Genomic DNA, 22236 nt, shown 5'->3' on the forward strand with positions numbered 1-22236 from the left:
CAGCAGGGGTGGTGCGGGTACCAGCAGGGGCAAGCAGCTGTGGGCTCACCGCTCTCACGAGGCTGGGCAGCCCCCACTCGGTGCTGAGGAGGCGGTGGCTGTGGAGCCGGCCGTGGCAGTCCACACTGCGCTCAAGCACATCGACTGCCATGACACACGGGTTCATCGGATTCGGGTACTTCCTCATAGCAGCCTTGATGACTGTGTCCCATGGGTGGCTGGCAGGGAAATATAATCACCCAGCATAAGTAGACAATTCCTACGGTTTGTAAAGCATTCCAGAGTGGCACTGGGAGCAAGAGATGCTGTGTGCCACAGAGTGAAATGAAAATCAGTGTTTGCTGTTATTAAATGTTTTCCTTTTGGTTTTAATTAAAGGTATATTCAAACACATCTGAGGAGTCAGGCCCCAGACCCGAATCCTGGATCCTGTGATCCTTGGGGACTGACCAGGGGCAATCAGAAGGCTTTGCCACCAGGCCTCACTGGGGAGCTGGTGCAAAGACAAGGCCTTAGGCCCTGGCGGCTATGCTCACCAGGTCAGCATTCCTAGCCCAGGAGTCTCCACTCAGAGGCTTCTTCATCCCTGGGGGCCGTTGGCTGAGGCACTTTCCTTCCCTCTGGCTCAGCACTTTTCTGTCCCAGTACTTCTCCTTCTTCTGCCCTTCCTCCAGTCCATAAAGAGGCAGAAGGCTTTAGTTTGGGGCTTTTGGGCAGTGAGACAATTCTCCCCATCCCCTGCCTGTCACCCTGTGCTGTTCCATGGAGGGGATGGAACACTGGGAAGTTGGCACCATTTTTGCCTCTTGCCTACACTGTTGCAGTGAATGAAGGTTTGGGTGTGACTTCAACTTGGGCTCCTTGTCCTAACTGACCACCTCAACAGCTGGCAGCTCGACACTGTTCTCACAGAAAAACACATCTGCCTTATGCATAGCTAGAGCAGGCTATTGCTCCCAGCCACTGGTGCAATATGAAGAAGCAACTACTTTGTTTCAATTTCTAAGTGGTACATGACTTGAAGTGGCCACATATTTTTTCTGGTTATAAAAAACATGGGTTCAAATTCTGAAAAAAGAAAGGCATGGAGAAATAAAATCACCCAGAATAGCACTTTTTCAAAGATAACCAGTTTGTGCAGGAGTCCCCAAGGGTGTTCCGTGCTCTCCCTGAGGCTTCTCCTGGCTCCTTCTCTGGCCCTGAGCCCTTGAGGTGAAGAGGTGCATACTTGTATCCCTGTTTTGTTTCCTGTCATCAGAGGTCCCAAACTAGGTACTCGTTGCCTCACTACTTTCCCCAGCTCGGTGCTTGTTTAGGCTCAAAACCTCAGACACAAGTCTGGTGGGAGCCAAGTCAGGTGCCATCAGGGTGTCTTTAGGGTAAACCTTCCCCAGTAGAGCTTACTGTCCTAATTCTTCCTTCCTTCCGGATGTATGTGCTCCTAGGAAGCATCTGAGGCCCTGCAAAGATGTCTCGATGACACTATCATTTTTCCAGAGGTACACAGGCACATTTGAATAGCATGTGTAGACAGAGCCCAGACTCAAGAACTAGACACACACACACACACACACACACACAAACACACACACACGTGTGCACACATTCTTTAAAAAAAATTAAACTGCGATCACGCTCAATATATGAACTTATCATCTGCTTTTTCTATTTAACTGATGATGAACATTTGCCTACATCATGAAGCTGTTTTCAGCAATGTGATTATAAATAGCTGCACACTAGGTCATCCTGTGGATATTTACATTTAACCATTCCCCAATGGTAGGTTATTTAGATTGCTTCCAATTTTGCACTGTAAAATAAAGACAGTAGTGAAACATGTACGTACACTAGTCTCAACATACCTAGTTTTTCCTTAGGGTAAATTCCTAGAAATGGAATTACTAACTCAAATATCAAAGGTTATGAACATATTGAATGTTTTTGTCCCATATTTGATGTCCTTTCAAAATAGTATAATTTATTGACTATTAATCTACTTCATCCTCACAAAACTCTTGTCCCAGGTCAAAAAGTTAGCAACAGAGTCCAGTCTAGAACCAGGTTTCCCAGCTCCCTACCCTATGTTCTTTCCATTATATTCCAGGGCCTCTAAACTGTCAAGAGCCTGGTCTAGAATCCCTTCTCTTTAACAAAGAAATGCTTCTTCACACCATGGAATCATGTTACTAAGTTAATGTGTTCTGGCTTTAACATAAAGAGATGAAGAAGCAGAGATCTGGCTGGTCCTGTTCACTCTGTAGGATACAGAGAGTGAGCCCTTTCTTCTCTGAGGAAGAACTGTCAGGGACGTGGTCATCTTGGGAAGGAAGGAGAATCTAGAGATATGTGAAAGCAGAAAGGGTCCCAGTTACACAGGCAGGCATTCTCAATGAAATAAGCTGTGAGCCTTGTAAGTCAAGTTCCCAAGGGTTGTTCTCATAAAAACCATTAATCTAAGAATAGGCTATGCCTTTTAAAATTACTTAAAAGTACAAGTTGAGGAAGTATTTGTATTAAGCATATCTCACACAATAATGCTTCTTTTATATAGAAAACTTGCATCTTTCTAGTGATTTAAACTAAATACAACCTGATTAAAATACTCACATAATAAATAATTCCACTAATTATAAAAGGATAACCACACAAGTTAATATCGACAGAATGGAAGGAAAGGGTAAACATAGTATTTTTTAAATAACAAAGTTTGAGTACAGCAAGTCAGTATCACACAATTCTTGGTTAAAGAAAATAGTCTGACACATTCAATTGGCAAAACCTGAGAAGTCTGGCAACATCAAGTGTTGGAGAGGATGTGGGAATATGGGACGACACAAACTGCTGGTGGACATAGGCTGGCACAATCCCTGAAAGTGCAGTTTACCTAGAGATGGGGAGAAGGTGCGACCCACCTGTCAGGGTTCTCAGCTGCCTGGGTTAGGCACACAAGGAATTGCTAAAGTTTATCCCCAGGAGGAGCAGTCTATGGCTATGGTTCATGGTAGCCACAGTGGAGTGGGAACCATCCCCACGATGGGAGGCCTCTGTGCTCCACTGCAAGGCGGCTACATGGAGCACAGTGCTGGTGCCAGGAAGGTGGGAGGATTCATTCCAGTTCCCACACTATGGAGTGGGAAGGAATAACCAAGGCTTCTCTCTATGCACTGTGAGGTTGTCAGAAAACAGGAAGTGGGATGAAATTATAGGATGTCTGGGATTTGCTTAAAATAATATGGAGGAAGAAGCAGTGGGTGGGGATGCATGAAACCAGACTGGCTGCAAGAGAGCAACTGTCAACCTGGGAGAGAGCACTGAGTGCTTATTATTCTAGTCTCCACTTTTGCATACTTTTGAAATTTCCACATTAGCAAGCTAAAAAAAAAAAAAAAAGAAAGTAAAGATGAAGGTACCCACAAACAAGGCAAAGTGCTGCTGCACCCTACCCAAAGCGACTGTAGGCCCAGACCAGTGGTTCTGAGTGTGGTCCAGGGGTTTCCCAGACCCTTTCAGGAGGTCTGCAAGGCCAAAACTGTTTCACAGTCCTACTAAAACATGATTTGTCCTTTTCTCTCCATTGACATTTACACTGCAAAAACAGCAGTGGGTAATTGCTGGCCTCTCCCCACAAATGAAGGCCAGGGCCCCAAACCGCAGTCGTAGTCACTGCTCACTGCTGTGCACTCAGGAAAACCACGACAGTGTTTCTTAAGACTATCCATGATAAGGTTGGTGCAAAAGTAATTGCAGTTTTTGCAATTATTTTTAACTTTTTAATCCGCAATTACTTTTGCACCAATCTAATAGTAAAACTATTCATTTGATTACATCTGGACCTGGGTACTTTTAATACTGTGAGTCAGGGCACGTAGGAATAGCACAGAGTGTTTCTGCTGCAAACAGAATTCCACAGAGGCTGGGGAGGTGCTAGGCAGCTGTTTGGGTGGCGGGCCCAGCTGGCTGCTTCTTTCCATGTCCAACACTTCTTCTTGAAACAACTCAGGGACAAACTTTGGTTATTCAGACTGCAGTATTTGGCAGACATTTTCTCGAAAATTAATGAAGTAAGCCTAATTTCAAGGAAAACAACGTAGTATTTGTTGCCAACAATAAAATTTGAGTTGCAAGTGAAACAATAAAATTTGAGTTGCAAGTGAAAATTGGAATTTTAGAAAACTTGTATTTGCTCCCATGAACTTGATGACTGCCCCATACGGTAACCTAGTGAACCCATGTATTTCAACTGACCAGTGCAAGATGCCACAAAATCACACATGGGTGAAAGACCCACTCAAATCACAGGACAGGCCAATGACTCGGGTCACTATGGTTTCAGATTTTACACTGAAACACCTTGAGAAACTAACACTTGTTTTGTTGTATAGCAAAGAATAGTCACAGTAACTTTAAAAAACTATTAAAATACTCATACCTTTTCCAACTGGGTTTTATTCACATACTATGTGAAGCTGGGTTTTATTCATATACTTCAACCAAACAACAGATTGTAAAACACTGCATGTAGAAGTAGATATGAGTATCAAACCATCTTTTATTAAGCTAGACATCATAGAAATTAGCAAAAAAAAAAACAAACCCTGAAAATACTGCCAGTCTTCTTACTAATTTGGGGGTTTGGGGGAAATACAGGGTTTTTTAAAAATAAAAAATGTTATTTATGTTATATAATGGGTTTACTGTTATTTTTAATGCATTAATAAATATTTAATATCTGTTTTAATTTCTAATATGGTAAATATTGATAGCTATAATTCATATAAACAAAAAAGTGTTTGGGGTCCCCAATATTTTCTAAGAGTATAAAGAAGTCCTGAGGCTGAAGAGTTTAAGAAATGCTGGCCAATGTGGGTCCTTGATTAAATGAACCAGAAATATATACAGAGGTGGTCACTAAAGAATGGTTTGTAATATGATTGGGAAAACGTAATGTCCTTTGAATAAGAGAAAGGATAAATTGTAACATTTATACAATGGAGTATTTATATAGCTAACATATATATATATATATATATATATATATATATATATATATATGCACAAAACACACTCAGATCTCAAAACCATACTGTTGAGAAGGGAAATTGTCAAAACATCTGTAGAAGATGATGTCATTGATTTCTATTTTAAAACAACAAACAATATTACATATTGTTTATGGATAAACACACAATGTAGTCAAATGGAATATACACCTTCAGAAGGATACCCTTCCATACACAATTCACAATCTTGAGAGACAGGGTACAGCACTGTGGGAAGGAAGGCTTCAACTCTTATCTGTAATGTTCAATTTCTCGCATTTATATAAAAAAAGGTGGGGGAGGGGTATTTTTCCTCTACTCCTGGCTAGGAAGCAAGCCTGCTTTGGGGCATCATCTCCTCCAAAGCCCTTACTTTCTGAGATGGACATTACCAGCTAGACACTTTTCCAGGTAGCTGTTGGAATCCATGGAGTGTATGGCCTTGAATTTCTGACAAAAATGTACTTGTATTGGCTCTGTTTTTAAAGCTTATATAGGTCTACCTGAAACCTAAGTCAATGCTGTGAAAATGAAATTTATAAACCTGTCAACTTTTAAATGCCCCTTTCTATATTTTTATATTTCAGACCTATATTTTTCATTACTATTTAGACTATCTTAAACCCTGCTAAGGTATAACATACATGCTAATTGTGATGGCTTTCCCAAAGGGTTCTCCATTTTGTATGCGTGTTTATATTGCTCTCCAGTCCCTGGGGGGTTTCTCTGGGATTGTGGACCAAGAAATCTTGATATAATCAGAAGTTTTTGTGTCTAATTTTTTCATGTTTTTCCAGAGCAAATTAATTTTGATCAAATATTCATCTGATAGCACAACGAAAATATATAAAAAGGAACAAGTATAAAAAGAAAAAGAAGTATCTATCATCCTCAAAGAAACAAAAATCAGGGATTTCAACAGACTCAGCAAGAGAAGAACTCCACAATAAGCCCAGCCAGAAAGGCGGGCTTCCCATTGTGCTGTGCCACGACACAGTACTATGTCATTTGAAACCAGGAGGCCACAAGGGCCTACCCGACATTGTCCTCAACCAGCTGCACTCCACATTTGTCAATTTTCATTATGGCCTTTTGCTTTCAACTTCAAAAATCAATGGCAGGGGATCAGTATCAAGTCCACAGCAGCTTGGAGATTGATTAGAATTCTTTTGGTGGGTAGCCACCCTCATCATTTTGGAAGGGCGTCTCATCTCTGTGAGATTCCTCAGCCCCTCACTGAGCACCTACTATGTACCAGGCACTGGCAGGGTGTCAGAGATACAAAATGGATGAAGTACTGATATAGTCCACCATACGGATGCACCTCAAAAACAATTAAGCTAAGTGAAAGAAGCCAAACACAAAAAAATGCATATCGTATGATTACATTTATATGAAATAATCCAGGAAAGACAGATCTATAGAAACAGAAAGCAATTAGCAGTTGTCTTGTGCTGAGAATGGTAATGGCGAGTGTCTGTAAATGGGCATGAGGGGTTTTTGTAGGATGACGGACATTTTCTAAAACTGGTCTGTGATGATGGCTGTACAACTCTAAATTTACTAAAAGTTAATGAATTGTACACTTTAAATGGGTGGATTTTATCAATGGTGACTTTTCACAGCTGACAACTCACTTCTGCTCGTAAACCAACATTTTACAAACTTCTAGGATAGTCCTTGTTAACTGTTCCACCAGAAAACAGCCCCACTGACCAGACATCTACCTACAGTAGGCAATGGCTTAACTTTTCCCCTCAGCATCTAGATGGTGCCAGTTATGTCCCATCCTTGGGAGAACCGAGAGAACAATCTCTGGAGTCCTTCTCACTGGGGCTTTCACTGAGTCTCTCAGGGAACCCCAGTTCAGAAAAACTGCAGGCTGTACAAAAATTAACACTAAAATTAGATCCCATCAAGTCTAAAGATTTCATTAAAAATAATTTAGAGGTTTTAATCACTTGATAAATTTTTTATCATCATTTTACATAAAAAGGCCAAAGGATGACAATTCCATTTCATGCAATTTTTAATTTTTTAAAAATTAATTTTTAATTATAGTTAACGATATTTTTTTCAAAAAAGAAATGTTTCTCTAAGTAGGGTCAGGGTATTTAAAAATCTTTATTCCTTTAAAAAATATTAAAGAATGATTTCAGAGTGTCACTGATGGATCACTTAAACCGAAAATACCATTTAGGTCACGAAGACACTTTTAGACTGCTCCCCGTTTTCCATGCTAGCTTGGAGGCCTTCCATGCCATAAGTGCATTCCATGCCACAGCCCCCCACATGGTTTCTCCATATCTGGCTTTCTCCTAAGCTTCTGGGCTGCTGTGGACCCTTCATTTAAAAAAAACGTATGTGTGATCATTTGCTCTGCATAAATCTCCACAAAAGACCGGGCCACTCTTCGGTCCTCTAATATCACTAGGACCCCGTGTCCCTTGCCCCAAATGAGAACAGGGTGTAGGCGATCTCAGGCCTGCTCCTGGGTGGGCTGAGGAGTGCGCACTGTCACGTTTCCGGGTCCCTCCCCGCCGCGTCCACCCCACCAGGGGCGCCACGCCGAGGGAGGGCGCTCTCAGCCCCAGAGGTCGGGCCCTATACAACCAGCTCAGATGCACCCGCGGCTCCGCCCTCCGTGGCCCTCAAAAAGAAAGGGCGACCCCCTCCCCCGCGCTTCAGTAATCCCACCACGGCCTCCATCAGTCAGGCGGCGCCTCCATCAAACAGCACTGCACCGTCTCTCTACCTAACGACGCCTCTAGAAGGGACAGAAAGCCTGTGCCTCTTTTTAGGAGGCCGAGGCAGGCAGTGGTCTGGGAACGGTCAGCGCCAGGCTGGCCAGGCTCTGCGAGGGCCAGGTCTGGGGTCCGGCCTTTCTTGGCCTCCCCCAGCGGCTCGGGGCCAGGAGCCGGCGCCGGCCGGGACCCCATAGTGGCCCGGAGCCCGACCTCACCCGAACACGTGTTCCGAGTTCCAGATCTTCATCGTCGCCGGCCGCCCGCCGCAGGGCGCCGACTCCTGGCTCCAGACTGAGGCGCTCCGGGCTGCTCCACCCTCGGCGCGGCGTGGGCGTGGTGAGGGCGGGACGGGGCGGAGCGTGAGCAGGGCACTCGCGGGTGCTACCAGCTGCGGGTCACCTGACCGTGCGATCTGCGCCGGCTAAAAATAGGGATGCGGGAATCTACTGTTTTGGCTGACTCAACCTGCGCTGAGGCTGGGAGGTGCGCCGACAGCACCCGCTGCAAATGAGGGGGTGGAAGTGCGGGGCGAATTCTTATAGTTCAGGTTGTCCAAGTTCTCTTGAAGCCCTTTCTGGCCAGGCGGGTTTCTACCGTTAGCAGCACAAAATACAGCCAGCCCAAAATACAGTAACTTCACAGAAGAGGAAAAACCAAAACAGTTAGAGTATTGAATAGCATTAAACCAGAATGTGGTGCACCTCAGAGGCAGTCTGCTAAAGAGACTACAAAGACAGCAAGAAATTTCACCCTTTTACAGAGCCAGGCAGGTGTAACCCATCACATCCATGTTCTCAAATGAGAGGACTTGACAGCACCATTTGTCACAGAGAGTTCATCCTAAATTATCCTGGCAATAGGAGCAACCATGTGTGTTTGCTAATGGTCTTTATCCAAAGGGGAAATAAATTTCTCATGTTGTTACCACAGAAGGTAGGTTTGCAACTTGGACCCAGGTGCTCTCTGGAAGTTAAGCTAACGTTTCAGAAATGGCTCCCAGGTCCTTGAGAAAAAACATTCCTGGGTTGTAAAACTGGCAAAGGCCCACTTAGCTTTTAAAACCTCAACAAGACAAAGAATTTACAAGTTTTCTAGAGTAAACGCTCTAAGAAGAGAAAAAGGAGGGGCTCTTTTCCTTTGCACCAGGGAAAAATCAGTTTTTTCTTTTACATTTCTATTTCTATTTACCCTGGACTACTACAAAGTTCAAGTGCAAAGAAGAGAGATGCCTGGTTCGAGAAGAAGGTGACCTTCAGCAGAATGAACAACTAGCTTGCTACTGAATCTCGCATCTAGCTTGCTACTGAATCTGGCACCTAGTGCAATACCTGGCACCAAGAGGGCATCTCAAGCCTACTTGTTCAATGAGTCAATGAAGTGGAAAGAGCACCAGCACCAGCCAGAAGACTTGCGTTAGGATCCTGGCTCCACCATCCACTCATATGGACTTTTACCACCTAGGTTTCACCTTAGTCACCTTCCCTAATTGGTTCTACTATCCCTGTTTTATAAGTGATCCAAACGGAGCTTCAAGGAGATGTGAAAGTGCCCTCCGTGACCACACTGAGGGACAGAGTTGAGGAGCCAGGTTTGCACGATTCCCCCTCACAATGTGCTTTCGTGACTCCTAGTTATAAGCAGGCTAGTTGTGGAACACTTCCTATATGCTAGGTACTGAGCTAGGTACTGTTAGATTGTGGTTTTTTTTTAAGTGTCATCATTTACAAACAGCATTTTCCACAAACATATATTGAGCATGAGGCTGAAGAAATTGGGCTTTTGGTGAGAGTGAGAAGACATTATAGGTAAGATAGTTTGTGTAACTCGCTCCAGGTCTGAGTAATGAGCGCTGAATTTGCTCTTCTTGCCATGTGGGGAAACTAAGACCCTCACCAGTAGTGCCCTACTACAGAGACACAAAACTGAATGGTGGAGCCAGAGAACTGAGAACTGGGGTGAAATGAGGACCACCTTCAGTCCCTTTATGATCGCAGCACAGTCTCACCACTACCTGCACTTGCTTCGCCTACAAACTGACTTTACACACAGCTATGGGTTCTCATCAGCCAAGCTCAGGTGTCATCACATCTGTGCATCACTCCCGTTTCTGATTGTGTCACAGCCTGTATATTCCTCCCTCCGAGACTCAACACAATGCATTATGATCATCTGCTTGTTTCTCTGCCTCTCTCACCAGGATTAAAACTTTTTGAGGTCAGGAACTAGGTTATCATTATTCTTGGTATTTCCAGAGTCAGAAACATAGCAGGTACTCTTTAAATCAATAATTGTTGAATAAATAAATGAAAGCTATATCCCTCCCGGCTTGAAGTCCTATGCTGATCGTTCCATTTTTGGTCAAAGTCCACCCTCTCGCAGCCTCACCTCTCTGGGCTCCTCGCTCTGTTGTAGGATGTCTGGTCCAGGATCAGCAGCAGCTGCTTTGCCTCAGTGCTTATTATATGAAGTCTGACAATTAAGTTCTCGAACTCATCCTAGAAAAAGTGCTACATATCACATTGCTGAATATCACTATGGTCACCTTTCGAAGTACTCGTCTTGGGAAGCTATGCACTGACGCCAGCATCTAGTCCACCCTTCAAAGCAATTTTGGAACTCTTTTTCTGGAATGGCCATTCAGAGCTCTTGTCATATTGTACTTGATGTCCTGAATGTCATCAAAAGGTCTTCCTTTCAATATTTCCTTCATCTTTGGATAAAGAAAGAAGTCATTGGGGGCCAGATCAGGTGAGTAGGGAGAGTGTTCTAATACAGTTATTTGTTTACTGGCTAAAAACTCCCTCACAGACAGTGCCATGTGAGCTGGTGCGTTGTCATGATGCAAGAGCCATGAATTGTTGGCAAAAAGTTCAGGTTGTTTTGTGTGACTTTTTCACACGGCGTTTCCAGCACTGCCAAATTGTAAACTGGTTAACTGTTTGTCCAGTTGGTATAAATTCATAATGAATAATCCCTTTGACATCAAAGAAAGTTAGCAACATTGTTTTGACTATTGATTTGGACTGACGGAAATTTTTTTGGTCATGGAAAATTGACTTCGATTGTGCACTTTGACACTTTGTTTCAGGGTCATATTGGTACACCCATGTTTCATCACCAGTGATAACACGGTCCAAAACATCGTCTTGTGTCTCCAAAAGTTCTTGGCTAACTTTGACTCTTTGCTTTTGTTTATCAGTGAGCTCCTTCGGGACCATTTTTGCACACACCTTTCTCATGCCAAGATTTTTAGTTAAGATTTTCCTAAGTATTTTTCTATTGATGTTTATTTGGTCTGTTCTGCTTCTCACAGTCAGCCAATGACTTTGATGCACAATTCAATGAATTTTTGCAATGTTTCCATCAGTTCTGCTCGTTACTGGCCATCGTGATCTCTCTTCTTCAGTGACGCATTCTCTCCCATCAGAAAAACATTTAATCCATTTGTACACTGCCATTTTCTTCAATGCATTATGCCCATAAACTTGGACTAACATGTCCCTGATTGCACTTCGACTCTTGCCAAGTTTAACAAGAAATTTAATGTTTGTTCATTGCTCTACTTCAAGCTCAGACATTCTCACGACAGCACACAAAAATACACAACAACAATAATGAACGCCACTCAGCAAGACACTGCCACACGTCAACCTGAACACAGCTGTGAGACACTGATATACCAAGGTTATGAAATCTTACTGAGCTGTTTGTACAGTGCTGCCAATGTAAGCGCATGGTGGCAAGATCGTGAATTTAATTGTAAATGGAGGCCCCGGGGCCCAGCTCAGCCCCACCATGCAGTACCTCAGGGTGGGGGCAAGCATTGTGGTGTCAGAAGCTCTCTGGAGGACTCTGATGCTAACACAGACCCACTGTCAACTCCCAAGCCTTACTGGGCAAGGTGCTTCCTGTCTACATTCGAGTTTTGTCATCTCCAGCTAGAACACGCTCCTTCATACTTGTTCTGGGAGCGTTTTCCAGATAAAGTGACAGAATATGCAAAAGCCCAGAAGCATAAGGAGGTACAGTGCTCTTAGGAGGCTGTGAGTCATCCGTGAGGCTGAATTGTGGGGTTCCAGGGTCAAGTGGCGGGAGTTGAAGCTTGAAAGGTAGACAGAGTCATGTCAAGAAGGGCCTTATATTTCAATGAGAATTTTAGATTTTTATCTTGAAGACAATGGAGTTTTGACAGGTTCTAGTAGTTGAAATTTTTGAGGCAAAACTGTTTAAAATGCAAGCATGATCCAGGATGTAGACTTGGCTGGCCATGAGGCCTGAAGTGAGATGGAAATGAAGATGCTACATAATGTCTTCCCCAAGGGCCTTGTCTCCCCTGAGGCTGTATTAGGAGCTACCTTGACAGCATGGTGCTTTCCTTTGATTCCTTAGTCTGTATCACTAGTATGTGTGCCCATGTGCCCAGGCAGGCATCTTGGGGAGGGGTAGACATGTGCTTTACGTCTTCCTATTCCTGGTGCCTGAAACATATGTAGTGAAGGCTTAACAAATTCATTCTATTGAGTGAATGGAAAGAACCTGCTTCAACTAGCTTTTGAGAAGATAATGGGTGACAGTATGGAGAAAGGGTGCCTGGAACCCACCAGGGGTTTTTATTTGTGCTGGGATGGAGACTACCCAGGTCTAACACTAGGTAATCACTTACTAATTGTATCATTCTGAGCAAGATGCTTAACTTTGCTAAGCCCCAGACTGTAGAGTGGTTGAGTGGACCACAAATGGCTATCAATGCCTAGCATGGTGTCAGACACATAGCAACCATCCAAACCACTGATTTGGACACTGATCTAGACCCTGGCCAAGCTTCCCTCCTATCCTCCGGTCTCAAGTGACCCTCCCACTCTTCTCCTTGGTCCCTTCTCCCCAGGCACCTGCTCTACTAGTCTTCCCTTTTGTAGTTTCTATTTCCTCCACCCATTGGTCATTTTACCCCACATCCCACCCCTGATTATAAATATGGCCAAGTCTTCTCGACTTAAAAACAAACAGACAAAAAAAAACTATCTCCCCCTTGACTCTGTACCTGTCTGTGGGTCCTTAGAGGAGCCAAGGACCTGAGCTATTTCACTCACCTGTACCTCTGCTCATTCCAAATAAACCAGGTAGGTTGTTTTCCTTGCCTGGGGTTTGCAGAAAACAAAGGAGCAATCCCCAATCACCCACCACCTCAGTAAAGTAAAGATTTATTATTTTAAATAAAATATTAGATGAAACAATATTCTTGTTCCATAGCAATACTTCAGCAGAGATGGAGGTTAGCTCATGCTGTGCTGGGCAGACTCACCATGCACCCCCAGGGCAGTCACCGGACACACCTGACACTTAGTGATGCGATGCACACTCTGAGGAATAGCCAAGGCAGGCAGATGTGATCGCAGCCAGGTGACACATGGGTCTGATTCAGTGATACCCAGCAGTTTCTTTGTTGTTGTTTCAGTTTTATAGTTTCTCTAGAAACTGGAAAGATGCTAGTCAAAGAGTGACTGGCCATATTCATTGGTTAAACCAAGCACAGGGTATAAGTATCAGGCAGAGATGGGATGGTAGAGTCAGCCATTGGCTGAACCTCTCACAGCAAGGCAACTCCGGACAGGTTCTTTTCACAGCGGGTATGGTACTTAAGGAAAGATTCCCAAGGAATGGAGAATTCAGGAGCAAAAGTCATCCCTAACCATTATCTTTGGCTGAAATGCCTATTTGGCATTTCTTTGGCTTGAGAACCACGGTCATTTCTCTCATTTCAATAGCACCAACGGAAAGGGTGGATTAAGCATGCCATTCTAGAAGCTTATGGTGGTAAATGCCAAACCTGTGTGTGTGAAGCACTGAAAAGGTATCTTCCAGCTATTACATCCCCCTATAAGTACTATGCAATTATTCTCCCCACTTCTCATCTAAACCTTTCAAAGGGAGAGCCACGTATGCTCTTCCACTTATTTATTTCACAACATGATGTAATGAGCTCCTAAAACTCCTGTCAGGATCATCAGTGACCATCACATTTTCCAGCCCAGTGGGTACTGTTCAGTCCCACTCCCTCAATCCCTCTCCACTGTACTTGAACTACTGAGCACTCTCTCCTTGAAACTCTGCTCCCTTGGTTCCAATGACACTCAGTTGGTCTGTAATATACCTTCTCTGTCTCCTTTGCAGATTCCTCTTCCCTTCAGTTCTTCTCATTCTACCAAGTGAACTCACCGAGTTTCATGGTTTCCATTAACTCCCAAACCTGTATCTCTATCTCATTTCACTCCAAGCTTCAGATCCGTGTGTCTAGTTACCCACGGGCAAGTCCCTGGGTCCCCACCTCAAACTCATCATGGCCATGGCATCTTCGTCCTTAGCCACATTCTTCCAGGCATCACCCAGGCGCCCAAGCCAGGGTAATTCCTTACCCTACACCAATCAGTCATCAAGTTCTTGGAATTTACCTCTTACGGATTGTTTTAATTCATTCCTTCTGCATTGTTTTAGAGATGATACGATTTAATAACTGTAGTTGAAGGTATAGGTTTGAAGGTGAACATACCTGGGTTCCAGCCCTGGCTCCCCTTCTGCACGTAGCTTACTCTCTCCAAACGCCAGTATCATCATCTATGAAATAGGAATACTAGTAGTACCTACCCTATGGGACTTGTGAAAATTAAATGAGAACATATGTGAAGTAGTTAGTATAGTGACTGGGCAGTAACAATAAATGCCAGCCCTTATTAATGTCAGTATTGTTAGTACCATCCCCACTGACCACTGACCTAGTTCAGTCCCTCATCACCTCTCTTCTGGGTTATTCTAACTGGCTTCTATCTAGCCCCTCCAAAGGACACCACTCCCACACCCAGACAATTACTACTTGTCCTGTCCACCTGCTTTGTGTTGCACCCACTCCAAAGCTTTGTTTGATCTCCTCCTGTGTGCTCCTTACTCCTCCTTGTCCTTCTGTAATTGCTCCCGAATACCACCCTCATTGCTCTCAGTGCATTGTTTTATAATTACTGTACTTGTTTGTGTTTATGTCTCTACCACTAGATTAATGCTGATTAAAGAGGCAGATTTCTAGGCTCCACCTCTTACTTTTTGAATTGTCATCTCTGAGGTGAAACTCAGAAATAGGCAGCCCAGACAATTAGAAAGTTCCCCAAAGTTTTGGAAAGGAGGTCTGCAATAGACTATCTGAGCTCTTCAAGGATGGGGACTGAGCTTTACTCATCTTTGTGTACCCAGGATCTATCCCAGTCCCTGGCAAACAATAAGCACTTGATAATTGCTTGTTCAGTGAGTCAAGGGTGACTCTGAGGGATTTATGAACCTGGGAGCGGCTTGGCCAAGGGCTGGGTGGGGCTCCATCTGGTGTGACCATGGACAGAGCCAACAGATCCAGGAAGCCCTATTGCCTTTGGGAGCTCACTTTGCGGGGGGTGGGGGTGGGGGGTGGGGGGGGTGTTAATTGAGAGGCTTTTCATTCAGCAGTCCTACTTTTTTTTTCTTATCTATTCAGATTCTATATATTGAGATTGTGTCAAATTTCCATTTTTACAGTAGTCTGCTGCTAAAAATAAATGTTTGAAAACTGCTGTACAAAAACAGCTTTTTAATTTAGGGAGAAAATCAATCTTCCAGCAGGTAAGAAGTTTTGAAGAACTGTTGGAGCTTTTTCTTTCCCATTTGCCATAGATATCGTTTCATTACCCCAGGACTATAACAAAAATTAGGCTCTGATGTTTCATTGATCCTCAAATACAGTGATAGTAAAGACCCGATTTATAGGCTGTTCAACCTGCCATGCTGGCAGAACGAGGTGGCAGAAGATCAGGGATTCCAATCCTGTTCCATCTAGAGATTTTCTAAGATCCTACGTATATAATATTTTTGGAATACAAGGACATGTTCTCTAACTAAATTCAGAACTGTCCTGAGCCTCAAAACAGCCAAGATATACTAGCATAATATTAAAACAGTATATCTCTGTGACCTGTTACTTTCTATGGTACATGTTCCTACATAATTAATTCTTCTTCCCAACTCCTACATACAATTCCTGAAGTAAGTCTCTTCAATACGTATCTTAAATTTTGCATCTTATTTCTGCTTCTGGGCTCTTTAATTTTCTCCATTATAGCTTATGTAGTTTTTCATTAGAAATCTAAGACACCATTTCCTTCCCAGTTTGCAAATCTCCTTTCCTTGGATGCCTTCTGGCATTGCAATAGCATACTGAAAAAATGGCTTATGACTAAGGAGTCTGGCGTCCAAACAATTTCTCGCAAGAAGACATGATTAAGAAAAATCTAGGAACTTTATGATTTGTGTACACGCTTGTGGCCAACACTTTTAGAAAAATATTTGATCACTAACAAGTAAAGTGGTGATAGGAATATTCTAAATGTTCTGCTATTGTCATTCATGAAACATGCACTGTTACACCTCGGTGTTGATATCATAATACATTCGTTTGTTCACTATCATCTAGACAATATTAATTGGACATTATGTCTTTTTAGATTCCATTACCTGAGACACATTACCAGGAACGACAGCACAAGCCATGACTGCCATTGGAAAATACCGTGTCAGGCTCACCTTATAGAAAACACGGCTTTAGGATTGTTACAGATGGACTACCAACAATTGTAACATCATTAAAACACAAAAAAATCTAGGCCAGCCTGTGAACATATTTTAAGGTTTTTTGAAACCACAGTGCTGGTTTTGTTTTAGAAATTTGTAGACCTCTCCTGCCACCTAGTGGGCAAACATATGCAGCACAGCTCTACTTGCTCTGTCTTAAGGTCCTAGCCCCCAAATATTTGCAAATTATTGTTTTAAAATAATGTTTACCAAGCAATCTCTTTTCTAGAAAATTATGCTATGAATGGATACTGGCACATGTGTATATATGCATCCATAAGAATGTTCATTGTAGCATCTAAAATAGAAATATAAGTTGGAAGCGGTCTGAACGACCTTGGTTAGAAACGTACATCTTTACCATAGAATGCGTACAATAGAGTTGATTAAAGAATGGGGATGAAACTATTCGTATTTGTTATTAACATACAAAAATATATGTTAATCAAAAAAAACTGCATAAAGTACAATTTTATTAATGCAAAAATACATTTAATATACTTGCAAATACATATAAATGTATTGCAACATACACGCACATATACAGGAAAAAACTACTTACAGAGTTATCGTTAAGCAGTGAGAATGAGAGATTGAGACTTTTCCTCTCTTGCAACTTTATACGCTTCTATACTGATAAAAAAGTATTCTGAACTTTGTATAGTAAAAGTTTTATTTTTTCTTGATTATAATACCAGTATGTATTTATTATAGGATATTTAGGAAATACAAATAAGCATCAAATTATTTTTAAAATTTTATAATTTCAGCATTGAGAGAACTAGCTTCCTTTAATATTTTTAAATTTAATATTTTATTGGAATAGGTAATATTTTCACATGGTTCCAAAAAGTTAAACAATATGAAAAGAACACACTGAGAAGTCTCAGATGATCTATGACACCCTGCCTTCTGTAAGTAACCACTTTTATTAGTTCCTTGTATAGTGTATCAGCCATCCCCCCAGCTCCTGGCAACTACTAATCACCTTTATGTCTATATGGATTTATCTATTTTGGGTATTCCATATAAATGGATTCATATAATATGTGATTCTTTGTGACTGGTTTCTTTCATTTAACATGTTTTCAAGATTCATCCATTGTTGTAGCATGTATCAGTACTTTATTCCTTTTTATGACTGAGTAATAATCCATGGTAAAGACATACCATATTCTGTTTATCCATTCATCATTTGATTAACATTTAGGTTGTTTCCACTTTGGGACTATTACAAATAATGCCACTATGAACATTTGTTACAAGTTTCTGTGTGGACATTCTAGCCATCTTAGAATGTGAAGTGAAATGTCACTCTGGCTTTGACTTTTCTTTCCCTGATGGCTAATGATGCTGAATTTTTTACTGTACTTATTGGCCATCTGTACATCATCTTCGCAGAAATGTCTATTGAGATCCTTTGCTCATTTAAAAAAATGTTTTAATGAGATAAAATTCACATACTATATAATTCATCTATTTAAAGTGTATAAATCAATGGTTTTAATTCATTTGCAACCATCACCACAATCTCAGAATATTTTCATCACCCCAAAAAGAAACCCATACCCTTATGCTATCACCCCCTAATCCCTCCCACCACCCATCAGCCTTAAGCAACAACTAATCTATTTCTGTTTTTATAGATTTGCCTATTCTGGACATTTCATATAAATGGGTTCATACACAATGTAGTATTTCGTGTCTGGCTTCTTTCACTTAGCATACTGTTAAGGCTCATCCACATTTTCCTTTTTGTTTTAGAATTAAGGCATACTTCTATCCTGTTTACTGTGGTAAAAATTCGTAACACAAAATTTGTCGATTTAATAACTTTAAGTGTACAGTTCAGTGGCATTAATTACATTCACAATTATGTACAACCATTGCCACTATTTATTTCCAGAACTTTTTCATCATCCCAAAACAAAACTCTGTAATCATTAAGCAATACCCTCCATTTTCCTTTCCCCAGCCTTCTAATAACCTCTAATTTACTTTCTGTCTCTATGAAGTTGCCTATTCTAGATATCTCATCTAAGGACAATCATACAATATTTGTCCAATTGTGCCTGGCTTATTTCACTTAGCATAATGTTTTCAAAGTTCATCCACAGTGTGACATGTATCAGGACTTTGTTACTTTTTAAAGGCTGAGTAGTAGTCCATTGTCTGTATATTACCACATTTTGTTTATCTATTCATCTGTTGATGGACACTTGAATAATGCTGCAATGAACATTGGTGGACAAGTACGAGGTCAAGTTCGGGAACTTGTTGCAACAATGTTGCTAACCTTTTTTGATATCAGAGGGATTACTCTTTTTTCCTTTTTTTTTTTTTAACAGGACTTTATTGGGGAACAGTGTGTACTTCCAGGATTTTTCCAAGTCAAGTTGTCCTTACAATTGTAGTAGTGGAGGGCGCAGCTCAGCTCCAGGCCCAGTTGCCATTGTTATTGCAAGGGGCGCAGCCCACCATCCCTCGTGGGAGTCCAACCAGCAACCTGGTGCTTGAGAGGATGCGCTCCAACCAACGGAGCCATCCGGGAACTCAGCGGCAGCTCAGCTCAAGGTGCTGTGTTCAATCTTAGTTGCAGGGGGCAGAGCCCACCATTCCTTGTGGGACTCGAGGAGTTGAACTGGCAACCTTGTGGTTGAGAGCCCACTGCCCCATGTGGGAATCTAACCAGCAGCCTTCGGCATAAGGAGCACGGAGCTCCAACTGCCTGAGCCACCGGGCCAGCCTCAGAGGGATTTTTTATGAATTTGTACCAACTGGACAAACAGCTAACCGAGTTTACTGTTTGGAAGTGCTGAAAATGCTGTGTGAAAAAGTTAGATGAAAACGACCTGAACTTTTCTCCAATGATTCATGACTTTTGCATTACGACAACGCACCAGTTCACATGGCACTGTGTCTGAGAGAGTTTTTAGCCAATAAACAAAGAACTGTATAGGAACACCCTACCCACCTAATCTGGCCCCCAATGACTTCTTTCTTTATACAAACATGAAGGAAATATTGAAAGGAAGACATTTTGATGACATTCAGGACATCAAGGTTAATACGATGACAGCTCTGATGGCCATTCCAGAAAAAGAGTTCCAAAATTGCTTTGAAGGGTGGACTAGGTGCTGGCATTGGTGCATAGCTTCACACGGGGAGTACTTCGAAGGTGACTGTAGTGATATTCAGCAATGAGGTATGTAGCACTTTTTCTAGGATGAGTTCACAAATTTAATTCTCTGACCTTGTATGAGTCCCTATTTTAACTCCTTTAGGTATATATCTAGGTGGGGAATTATTGGGATGTATGGTAATTCTGTTTAGTGTTTTGAGGAAACGCCGAACTGTTTTCCACAACAGCTGCACTATTTGACATTCCCATGAAAACCATGCAGTCTCTGTTTGCATCTGTTTATATGTTCATGTGTGTCTATATATGTATTGTAAACACAATGTGGTATTTTCTACCTCTTGATGGTACTACTAATTTGTAAAAGAGCTATGTTTAACTGATGTAAAAAACAAACAAGTGCTTTTTAAGGATTGGCTATTCTAAAATTCTCAGAAATATAGAAACTGAACAAAATGTTTTTCAAATTTACATAATCTAAAATTAATTTTTAGTAAATAAAAGTTAGTTTAAGTTTGTTGGTTTAAGTAAAACAAACATGTCTTTGAGTTATCTAAGGGTTAAAAATTCTAATTAAGATGAAAGAAAAATAATATGTTTTCAGTAAAAAGCGATATAAGGTATGGAAACATATTTTTGAAAAAAGGGAAAGTAATACTGTCTTAGAGTAAGGTTGGTTCTTTCAGAATGGGAAAAAAAGAGACAAAATCTGAAAGTAAAAAAGAAAAATAGTAGAAGGTTTGTAAAAATCTTTAAAAAGAAAATTTTGTGTGGTCAAGCTAAATAAAATTGAAGTAAATTTAATTAAGTACATAAATTTTATAAAGAGTAACCTGACACAAAATTAGTCTTTTTCTCAATCTGGAAATGGCTTTAGGGTTTTCCAGAGGGCCCTTGGAATGCCTCAAAAGATTTGTTTTCCATCTTTATAAAAGAAAAAATATTAAACTAATTATGCTTATTTGGTGTGTGTTGAAATTGCATAGAAAGCATTATCAAATAAAGAATAACATTAAGCCTTTTATATGTTATATTTGTATAAGTATATGTTATAATTGTTCCAGGAATTATGTGAAATTCCTGGAAATATGCGATGTACTGGCTTAAAATGTCTGTCATCAGAATTGAGGCACACACTAAAAGAACTGAACCTGAGTATCAGATTGTGGCACAAGTAGATGAAGTTTATTCTGTTTCTGCAAGAATGACCCCTCTCTTAAGAAAAAAGAACAATGTTGGAGGTATCACACTTCCTGACTTTAGCTTGTACTACAGGGCTACAATAATCAAAACAGCATGGTATTGGCAGAAAAACAGACACATAAACCAATGGCATAGAATTGAGAACCCAGAAATAAAACCACATAAATATAGTTAGATAATTTTTGACAAAGAAGCAAAAAACAAAAAAAAAACAAAAACAATATAGAAAAGACAGCCTCTTCAATAAATGGTGCTGGCAGAATTGGAAAGCCACGTGCAAAAGAATGAAACTGGACTGCTATCTGTCACCATGTACCAAAATTAATTCAAAATGGATCAAAGACTTAAGCATAAGACCTGAAACAATAAACTGCATAGAAGAAAACATAGGTACTAAACTTAGGGACCTTGGGTTCAAAGAGCATTTCGTGAATTTGACTCCAAAGGCAAGGGAAGTAAAGCCTAAAATAAACGAATGGGACTATATGAAACTTAAAAGCTTCTGCACAGCAAAAGAAACCATCGACAAAATAAAGAGTCCACCAACTGAATGGGAGAAGATTTTTGCAAGCAGTGCCCCCGATAAGGGTCTAATATCCAAAATATACAAGGAACTCATGAAACTCACCAATAAAAAAACAAACAACCCAATTGAAAAATGGGCAGAGGACCTGAAGAGACATTCCTCCAAAGAGGACATACAAATGGCAAATAGACATATGGAAAAAATGCTCAACATCACTAATCATCAGAGAAATGCAAATAAAAACCACAATGAGATATCACCTCACCCCAGTTAGAATGGCTATCATCAACAAGACAAATAATAACAAGTGTTGGAGAGGCTGTGGAGAAAAAGGAACCCTCACACACAGTTGGTGGGAATGCAAATTGGTGCAGCCGCTATGGAAGGCAGTGTGGAGGTTCCTCAAAAAATTACAAATAGAATTACCATATGACCCAGCAATCCCTCTCCTGGGTACCCAAAAAATCTGAAGACATTTATCCATAAAGACAAGTGTGCTCCAATGTTCATTGCAGCTTTATTTACGGTGGCCAAGACATGGAAACAACCAAAATGTCTTTCGATAGATGAATGGATAAAGAAGTTGTGGTATATATACACACTGGAATACTATTCGGTGGTAAGAAAAGATGAAATAGGACCATTTGTGACAACATGGATGGATCTTGAGATTATAATGCTAAGTGAAATAAATCAGACTGAAAAAGCAGAGAACCATATGATTTCACTGATATGTGGTATATAAACCAAAAACAACGAAAGAACAAGACAAACAAATGAGAAACAAAAACTCATAGACACAGACAATAGTTTAGTGGCTACCAGAGGGTAAGGGGGGATGGGGGTGGGAGATGAGAGTAAAGGGGATCAAATATATGGTGATGGAAGAACTGACTCTTGGTGGTGAACACACCATGGGATTTATAGATGATGTAA

General features: G+C 41.2%; 1 protein-coding gene across 11 annotated transcripts in view; it reads right to left on the minus strand.

Annotated features, from left to right (window-relative positions):
- Positions 1-10533, minus strand: part of PRELID3A (PRELI domain containing 3A) — a 31339-nt gene extending 20806 nt beyond the window's left edge. For 2 of the 11 annotated variants that reach the window (XR_002135818.3, XM_019711367.3), the window contains exons 1-2: positions 8005-8165; positions 50-218 (exon numbers count right to left, since the gene is read on the minus strand). Coding sequence is in view for 8 of the 11 variants with exons in the window: in XM_019711367.3 (XP_019566926.2) it covers positions 50-218; positions 8005-8036 (201 nt within the window). In the remaining 3 variants the exon portion in view is untranslated. Of the gene's footprint in view, positions 1-49; positions 219-536; positions 669-8004; positions 8192-10174 lie in introns of those variants that run through there. The other 9 variants (XR_016021125.1, XR_016021126.1, XM_019711371.3 and 6 more) reach the window with 7 other exon arrangements.
- Between the last annotated feature and the right edge of the window lie 11703 nt (positions 10534-22236).

This window comes from Rhinolophus sinicus, chromosome 4, assembly GCF_057876585.1.
Source record: "Rhinolophus sinicus isolate RSI-liver-muscle chromosome 4, RSI-T2T, whole genome shotgun sequence".
NCBI classification, from domain to species: Eukaryota; Metazoa; Chordata; class Mammalia; order Chiroptera; family Rhinolophidae; genus Rhinolophus; species Rhinolophus sinicus.